Source organism: Nicotiana tomentosiformis, chromosome 6, assembly GCF_000390325.3.
Source record: "Nicotiana tomentosiformis chromosome 6, ASM39032v3, whole genome shotgun sequence".
Taxonomy (NCBI): Eukaryota; Viridiplantae; Streptophyta; class Magnoliopsida; order Solanales; family Solanaceae; genus Nicotiana; species Nicotiana tomentosiformis.
The window spans coordinates 96,119,818-96,129,020 of NC_090817.1; the positions used below are offsets into that span (position 1 = coordinate 96,119,818).

The 9,203-nt window shown below is 33.0% G+C and overlaps 1 protein-coding gene and 1 non-coding gene across 5 annotated transcripts; both read right to left on the minus strand.

Moving 5' to 3' along the window:
* Nucleotides 1-2,430: 2,430 nt before the first annotated feature.
* Nucleotides 2,431-6,206, minus strand: LOC104091706 (G2/mitotic-specific cyclin S13-7-like). Of its 4 annotated transcripts, none has more exons than XM_033655233.2 (10): nucleotides 5,878-6,206; nucleotides 5,196-5,334; nucleotides 4,996-5,050; nucleotides 4,674-4,901; nucleotides 4,459-4,584; nucleotides 4,033-4,281; nucleotides 3,777-3,941; nucleotides 3,501-3,682; nucleotides 3,277-3,412; nucleotides 2,431-2,726 (listed from the first exon to the last, which is right to left on the minus strand). In XM_033655233.2, the coding sequence occupies exons 1-10, from the start codon at nucleotides 5,915-5,917 to the stop codon at nucleotides 2,682-2,684; spliced, it is 1,365 nt and encodes a 454-aa protein (XP_033511124.1). In that variant the 5' UTR covers nucleotides 5,918-6,206; the 3' UTR covers nucleotides 2,431-2,681. The 4 variants fall into 4 exon arrangements, with proteins under 4 accessions (XP_033511124.1, XP_070033713.1, XP_070033712.1 ...); XM_070177612.1 differs by having other exon boundaries at nucleotides 4,674-4,898; nucleotides 5,196-5,337; nucleotides 5,878-6,205; XM_070177611.1 differs by having other exon boundaries at nucleotides 5,196-5,337; nucleotides 5,878-6,205.
* Nucleotides 6,207-6,945: 739 nt separating this feature from the next.
* On the minus strand, nucleotides 6,946-7,018 carry TRNAA-UGC (transfer RNA alanine (anticodon UGC)). The gene has a single exon. It is a non-coding gene; the product is annotated as a tRNA-Ala (tRNA).
* Nucleotides 7,019-9,203: the final 2,185 nt, after the last annotated feature.

Here is a 9,203-nt window from a genome sequence, read left to right on the forward strand (position 1 = left end):
TGGCCTTGTATTTTGAGAGGATGTGACCAATTGTTGGCCAAGCATTTCTTTCTTCTCTTCCTATATAATGAGGACTCTCTACTCATTTGGAAACACACCAACAAGACTTGAGTATTCATTTCTTGTTTCTTCCTTTCTTCCTTTATTAAGAATGTTTTGTATGAGAGTTTGTGTTGGGAAGCGCTTGTGTGAACCCTTTCTTTGGAGTGATCTTGTGAGATTATTCCCTTAGAGTATTTGGGATTAATTAGAGTATTTACTCTAATTTTGTACTCTCTTTTGTACTCTTATTGTTATAGTGAAATTGCCCCTCTCCGCTTGTGGACGTAGGTCACTTTGACCGAACCACGTTAAATTTGTGTCTTCTTTATCTACTTTAATTGTCGTTGTTATCAACTTTCATTGTCTTTGTTATTGCCATTATACCGTTGTTTGGCTATATTCCGCACTACCCGGGTTTCCGATCCTAACAAATACAATAGATAACAATTACCCAAACAAGCTGTAACGTCTATATGCCCTTTGTGTTTTTCTACTCCAAACAGCTACTAGAAACCATATTCCCAGACCGACCTAAACAACGATCCCATTGTTTAACTTGTTACTATCCATGGGCTGGATGTCTAAAAGGTAACGGTACTATTGAGTGTGATGATAAGGGGACAGAGTTGTTGGAAGTTCAAATTGACTCTCCAATGGACAGTGTTGGGCAATGTTGTATATCCTGGAGTAATAATCAAGGTGATTGATGGTCGCTCAACTCAGCCGTTTTTAATGCGGAGGAATAGCACTTACTGTCTGTTTGTCACACACAGTGGGAGATGCATGCAGTGCTTACTATTTTTTGAGAGATTGGTCTTATAACAACATGATAGGGGTCCAAGAATTACTAAAGAAAATCAAGAAACGTGCGGAAGCTAAAAGAAAATAAAGAAACAAAAAAAAAATGAAAAATTAAAGATAGATTGAATTCAAGAAAGAGTTTCTTGAATTCAAGAAGTCTATTCTTGAAGTTGAATCCTAACAACAACAATTAGCTAACAAAGAACTAATCGCCTTTGGTAGAGAATTAAAAACAAGAGATAGATTTTGAAACCGAACCCTTTAGAATAACAAGAACAACAATAAACCTAAACTTATCACCTTTCTTGAATACCTAGAAGTGATCTAAGATTTCGAAATAGTTTAATTTTACCACCTTAAGTTGAGTCTTGAAGGTTGAAGAATAAATCCAAGAGTAGCCACACACAAGAGTGCAAGAAAAATCTCACAATTTTTATTGATATTGTCTATAATAATCTAAAAGCTAAAAACAAAGATGACACCCCTTTATATAGAGAGGGGGTCACGAAATTCCTACCTAAAAATAAGGAAATAAAGTCCTAAACTACTTTGGACAACAAGTCCAAATACCTTAGGAAAAGGAAAAACACTAGGAAACAAAAACCAAGTCAATCTTGGAAAGTAACTCCAACAATCTTAGGAAAAGGAAAAACATAACCTTAATTACCTAGGAAAGCAATAAATCTAGTATCAAAATATATGGAAATAAGTTAAAACCAATCTTGGATAGAATCTTGAAAGTCTCAAACCAATCATGAATAGGATCTTGAAGGCAACTTGCAAGAAACTTGGCACCAACTTGTACCCAACTTCTATCACGCCTATTGAGCCTTTCTTGGGCAGAAAGTAAGTCTTTTTTATGTTATAAAAACGTGGCTTCATGTAGGACTTATTGGGCTGCAAGTTTGGACACATTTTTAGGTTCCAAATAGGTCCAATAGTGGCCTGATCTGGACCTTTGTTCGGAGGATGTCTTTTGGGATCTAATCCACCTTTTCTTGGACATAAATTTGGACCATAAAATAATTATAATACCTAGACAACTTATATCCTTTATCCTTGAGCTCTCCATCCTAATTAACAACTTCTTTATTTGCACTTGAAGTCTAATGACCTTGTTTTGCAACTCTTTAGCTTGACATCTTGTTAAAGGCTCTATTTGAGATTCCAAAGCTTTATTCTTGTCCTTGAATAGATTTGAGCTTCCTAGGATGCTATCATGGTCTGCACCAACTTGAAATCAAAATGCAAAAATATCTCCACTCTCTTCCTTTGGTTTTATGCTTACTTTTATCAGTAAATTAGTTTTGATTTATAAGATTATTACAAGTGTTTTTATTATTTAGCTAAATGTAGAGTAGTTCGATTCAGAAATTTTGGTGCACCCATTCATCGAAAAAGTTTTTACTGACTTCTTTAAAGTTTGAATACCCTTGGCGAGATTCCTGGCTAAGCTACTGATTGCAGTGCCATCTTAGTTGGTCCTACTACGAAATGTAATTTCACCACCACTACCACCTAGCTCCATTGGGAATATGGTCACAACCTTTCCCACACCAATACATTAACAACGAAGGAGATCTTAGGTTGCCAAAGTTAGTAGCTGGTTTAAGGAAAGTCCAAACAAAATCTCTACAGCAGAGACTCTCAAAGAAAGTGAGCGAGTTTTGGAGATTCTAAATGCATAAAGTACAAGAGATGAGCAGCCCTTTCACCAAAGGAATTGTGATTAATACTCTAGTAGCATGTGTAACTTACCATTCCAAGATTTAGATTTTGGATGGGGGAAGCCTAGTAGAGTAAGCCTTGCAAGTGCTCCATACGGCAAGCTGTTTGTGTCAATGAGTGCAGCACCTGATGGTGGAATGCAAGTGCTTGTCAACCTGCAAAATAAAGAATACATGTCCATATTTGAGCAAGGCAACAACCTTCTCCGATTTCCTAACCCTGCTCATGTTCAGGACCTCCTTTTTTTTTAATTAAGAGAAATTAATGGAGGCTCTCAACAATACTTGATGCAAGTGATGAACAAATAATTCTGGAGAAGGAGCTTATACAATTTTGATGTTCAATATATTCTTTGATGTCAGCGAACCACTGTTGCCGACCCAAAGTTTCTGTTAGGTTGCAATATATACCGGGTAGCTTCTGTGTGCTATCATGATTAGGCGGACTTTTCGTCAAGAATATTTATCGTGGAGTTTAAAGAGGCTACCCGCTTATAAAAGTGGATATTTTACACACAGAAAGACCAAAGAATAAAAGTGGTATTATTGAAACCAAGCAATAAAATTCAATATCCACAGAACTATACATGTTAAAAGGGCACATGACTTTACTAGTAAGTAATCATATAAAAGTAGTATGAATTTTTCAGGTTTCAAAACAGAGAGATCAGATAGCTGACATGATCTCACACATTCACAATCTTACTTCCAGAGAAGATCTCTTGCAGGGGGGAAGGAGGGCAACAGCACCTCTATTTGGACTTGAAAACTTCCTATAAACTGCACCCAGCTTGTTTTCAGCAGCACCTGAGTGGAACCTAACTAATTCCATTGCACATTCCCTGTTTCAAACAATACAAACCCAATTAGTGCTTAAATCTGTAGGGAGTTACCAATCCCGAATGGGAATTGTTTAAACTATTTTCTTACATCAGCTGGTCCTCTGAGTAGCCGGTGTGGTGCTTCAGTGTGTCGGTCCATCTAGGACTCTTGTTGAGAGTAGCACGAGCAACATAAACAGCAGAAGCAGCAAGCTTTGACGGGCAGTAAGATATCACGGTCTTGTAGTTCATCAGCCCGAGCTCAGCCAAGAAAAATGTCATATTCTCCATCTTTTAAACATAAAAGGAAAACACTTATATCAGCTAAACCGGGCTGTCTTTATTTGCTTAAGTAGCACAATTCACATTGAGAATAGATCAATACCTCCTTCTGATCAGATGGAAATGAAGCTTTAATGTATCGAACCAGAAAGACGTATGCTGTTGGAACAGTTAAATACCACTCCAGCTTTTCCAAGATTGCTTTCTCCATTACAAGTATCTGGTCCCTGATATAACCATTGTCTGTTATTGTTAGGAAGTCATTAACCTGCAGGTACATAAATAGCATAGAATCCGAGATTATGATAAATTTGAATGAACATATTAATCACATTTTCAGAATATACTTCATATTATACCTCAGGAGGCCAAATCTCTTCATATTTGCAGGCAATAAGCATTGAGCTGATGCAAAGTAACTGAAGTTCCCTTCTAAAGACAGTCTCCTTTGAAAAGAAACGGTCCATTATGTTAACTGTGAGGTATAGGCTTTCAGGACTCAGCTCAAACCTTTTGTGTGCTTCTATCAGCCAATCCACAACAACTGCTCTCACACTGAAATTGATCTCTGGTTGTAAATCCATGTAATCACATGGTCGCCCCTCGTCCTGAATCAGCCAAATCGTCAAAATAACAGGATATATTTCACGTATGATTAGTGAATTTTATCCATTACAACAATAAAGTCACAAAACTAATTTTCAAATTAAAGTAACTGAATTTTACCCACTATAATGGTAAAGTCACACGAACGTTAACATAAAGACAGATGATATTCACCATACCTCTGTAAGCTTGTAAAATTTGTAAATATCGTCAACATATTCCACAACAGCCAAGTGATTATCAACATCAGCAGCATCAATATCAACAATCTGTATCTTTGGTTTGGTGGGGAGTCCACATGCAGCCTGAAAGATAAAAATTGGTCAATTTTACTGTATACAGATCTTGCTTAGTACATTTTTTCAGCTAAGGGAAGAAGAGGTAAAAGAACAACCTTGCTTCTTGAAGTTAGAACAGAAGTTAGAGTCTTTCCACTCTTCTTTACTTTTCTTCTATTCAAGGGGATGTCCTCTTCAATGGTTTTCACATCCTCATCACGGCGTTTAACAGTAAATATTTCAGCTTTTGCTTTGACAGAAACCTTTTTAGACGCTTCTGCTTTTGTCGGAACACCAGCTTTCGTTGCTGGAACTCCTTTGGTAACTTCTACTGGAGGCTTCTTCTACAAACAAACCAAGACGATAATAAACCATCTAAGCGCTATCCTTCAAAACTTTTACAAGAACTATTATCCGCACTATAATGATGTAAACTACCTTATTCTTCTCCACTGGTGCTTGTCCCTTAACTATTAAGTCTGCAGCAAACCTCCTGAATAGTGAATGTTTTCATTTACGTTACACGGCCTTATACAAGAGAAAACCAACAACAAGACACAATAACTACGCCTCAATCTCAAACGAATTGGGTCGGCTATAAAAGAAGAAACCAAAATGCATAAAATTCTTAGTTCTACCTCGTGATGGGGCGAGAAATCTTAGTTTGAGGCTTTGCTCCAACAGCAGGAACAGTGACAAGGTTCCCAATATCTCCCAAAGCACGCCTATTTCTTCCATCTGCTTGTACATTCTTCTTCTTACATTCTCCCTCTCCAACTACTAAATATCTCAAACTCACATATTAGTAAAGATTATAAACTCACTAATAATATGCAACTCAAGGAAACTAAACCTTGACCAAGATAATGAGTTCTTTGGCCCAAAAGCAAATTCTGGGAACAAGAAAATAAAACGAAGATTTACATGTATCATAAATAAAAGGACAGTCAGTTTTCACAATTCTTAAAATTTCGTTACCAGTGATCATTTAAACAATTACTACTCATATCAATAGGTACCAAACTAAAAACGCGCAAGAAATATTGATACTCATAATTATGATCAATCAACACGTCAAAATTTTGTGTGAACAGTGAAATATTCAAAAATGACTATTTGCAATAACAAAAAACAAATAAAATTTTTCATTACGAATCCCAGAAAAAGAAACAACAAGAACAACAACAGACAATTAATTGGAAATATAGATTTCACATGAAAAAAAAATTGACAATAAAGAAACCTCATGCAAGAAAAATACCCAATGGAGCATGCATCAATAGAAGAAAGGGGATGACGAAAAAGACTATTTTCACTCACCTTTGGGTAAAGTTTTTGGAACTGCGTCTCTGTTAGCCATTTCAATGTCTTTCTTCAATTCTTGATTCTTTTTTAGTTTTCTTGCTTATCTATTTCTAATAATCTTTTTTGCTCTACGAATTTTGGGTTTTTTCACAGATTGTGAATGCAAAGAGAGGGGTTAATTGAGGTGATTCGTCTGAGTTTTATAGTAGCTTAACATGCCGCTTACTTTAACGGTCTTATTTTCATTTTTTTTTACCTCTGAAATGAGGAGCGTTGGATGGGATCTGATCGGGCGGTTCCTGAACGTTGGATTCTTGTCGAGCGCCATTTCCCGTTTCTCCTTCGGTGCATGCAAGTTATTTGATAAATAAACTTCGGTATTTAAATGAGAATACCGATAATTTCTCTTTTTTTTTTTGAACTGTCCAAAATTTTATTTAACAAGTATAAGTATTTACAACCGCTAGCTCAATTGGACTCTAGAGTTACACCCTATCTAATATAATGTCTTTAATCCTCTAAGTGCAGACAGTCATCTTTCCTTGAAATCTCTTGTGGTTTTCTCTGTCCAGGTGAAATAGAAACACTAGCATATCACCTCTTATTTTGCTGGTAGCCCTCCTTGTTATTTATACAATCTCCTCATCCCAACTTCCAATCTGGTGTCTTAATTTCTCGTTAAAACAAATTTTCAATCAAATGTATGATTCATCTCTTTGGCAAAATAAAGTGCTTCAAATAATCAAAATTCAAAATATATTTAGATTAGAATTTATTATCACCGTAAGAAAATAACATTTATCTGATGTTCCACCATTCAATACCATTATCTTCACTATATAATTTGCTGAGAACTTTAGTAGCAATTTCTAACTATAAAAGAAAATTCACTTCCAAAATACTCTTTTTTTGAATTCAATCAGTTTTTTTTCTTTCCAAACTTCAATAAAAAGTTTTTTTTTTTTATAAAAAAGAAGCACAGTACAATAAGTTACTAGGAAAGGAACACAAAATTTCCAAGTCCTAATAATACCAATTTGGATTATTTTTTTATCAAAATAAAAAGCACAGATACGTCAAAAGTGGAGATGCAGGGGATCGAACCCTGTACCTCTCGCATGCAAAGCGAGCGCTCTACCATTTGAGCTACATCCCCAACTGGGACATGTATATTAGCCATTCATTTGAAGTCATCACCAAAACTTTTCCCACCCTTTTGCTGTGGCGAAACTTCGTTTGCAAATTTATTTCAACGTTGCTCGTGTATGTATATATATATATATATATATATATATATATATATTAGCTTTAGTGTTTGTTGCACGTATTTCTAGCGTCAATCAGTAAAATATATACAAAAAGAATATGTAAATTAGGTTATCAAATACTAAGTTTTAAAATGTCTACATTAAGTTAATATAATAAAATAAATAACTAAGTATATAAAAAAAGGAATTGTCATTTGTTTAAATGAATATCAAAATAAATTAAAATAATTAATGTCAACTCATGTAAAATATTTTTTGTCTTCCAATATTTCATCCTTATAATTTAACATTTGTACTTTTACAATTTGATTCTTAATACTATATTATAACTGATTATATGATGAATGTCGAAAAGAACGACTTGATTTTTTTGCAAATTAGTTAATTTACAGATTTCCTTTGGTTAATTAATTTAAGAGCTTAATTTTTTGTTCTTCACGTTAAAGAGAATAATTTATTTTTGTTGATTCAATTCTTAATATTAGCTCATCCCAAGTTTTAAATATTTAAATATAATTATAATTTTTATCCAATAAGAATTTTATGTTAAGAGTAATAAGAAAATCTCTATGACATATCACTTATGAATTTTTATGTTAGTATAACCATTAGTGTTACTGAATCTTACCAACACTTCTCTTTCTTTTATATTCTTAAAATTAAAATATTTTCTTAGTTAAGCTTGATACTCGAATTTAAAAAAAATAGAATTAATAAACTTTTGAGATTACTATGTTTGTTATTGCTAGATATTTGTTTTTACTCCCATGCATGAATTATTAACAAAAAATTTAGTTAATATAAAAATTTTAAATATAAGAAAAATAATTGAATGACTATTCTGTTATTTAAAAGAAATACATGTAAACCTTGAAACAAGACTCCTAAACCTGGAAAAAAATAAGTGAAAAGGAAAGTAAGGACTACTAAAATTTTATAACAAAAGATACTCGTAAGCCTAATATTAAAAAAAGATACTTCTGAAGTGATTGAAATTTAATACCCTAAATCTAAATGTAGTTTATATGAAGGACTCCAATTAAATAACATAATTTTTCAGATCAAAGTCCTAGGTATTAGAAAAATAATTATGTGACTGTTCTTAAATATTATGAAAATAATTAAATCACTATTCCTACAATTTAGCAAAGTAGCTTAAATTACTATTTTGTCAAATGTGAAAGCTAGTTAAGATTTTACCTTCTTTGTTTTTGGTAGGAAAGATTTTACCTTATAAACTAATAGTAAAAATTAAATACTAAGGGCTCTTAAAATCTTTTTAACATTATTCTTTTATTAATGAAGAAAGTTGACAAAGGTAAATATACATAAAAGAAAGTTTTTTTTATAGATTTATTTTTGTGACTCAAGTAAAATTATCATTGTTTTTGCATGTTTATATTAGGAAAAGGAGACTCAAATTCAAATGCATAGGACGACATAAGAATAATTGATATTTAGTATGTAAAGTTCATATATTTATTGTTCATTATTGTGTTATTTTTTTAATTAATAGATTTATATATAATATAATATAGTAAAAATAACTAAATTAGTAACAAAATAAATAGAGGAAACAAACAAAAACTCGGGAAGAAAGTAATTTTTCTCGCAATATTCCGTGTTCATTAAAGTCTCCAAAAAATAGTACAAATTAAATAAGTTATATTATTAGTTCAAATTAGGAAGGATACAACAACAACAACAACAACAACAACAACAACCCAGTAAAATCCTACTAATGGGGTCTGGGGAGGGTAGTGAGTATGCAGACCCTACCCCTACCCCGAAGGAGTAGAGATGCTGTTTTCGAAAGACCCTCGGCTAAAAAAAAATAAAAAGATAAAAGGACAAAAAGGAGACAATATTAGTATCACAACAACAAAATTAGGAAGGATATAATTAGTTCAAATTAGGAAGGATATAATACACAAAATCTAATTGATTGCGAAACATAGATATTTGAAAATAATTAATGTATATTCCTAAATATTAGATAAATAATTCAAATGACTTTTTTGCCTTGTACGAAAATAACATATTAAGAATAAAAAAAAACGAACGATATTTCGG

Coding starts and splice junctions, on each gene's coding strand:
- LOC104091706 (XM_070177611.1), bottom strand. CDS start 5,917: ATGGCTAACAGAGACGCAGTTCCAAAAACTTTACCCAAAG. Junction 5,338..5,877: donor TCCAAAAACTTTACCCAAAG/GTGAGTGAAAAT, acceptor TGAGATATTTAG/TAGTTGGAGAGGGAGAATGT. Junction 4,282..4,458: donor AATTTTACAAGCTTACAGAG/GTATGGTGAATA, acceptor TGGCTGATTCAG/GACGAGGGGCGACCATGTGA.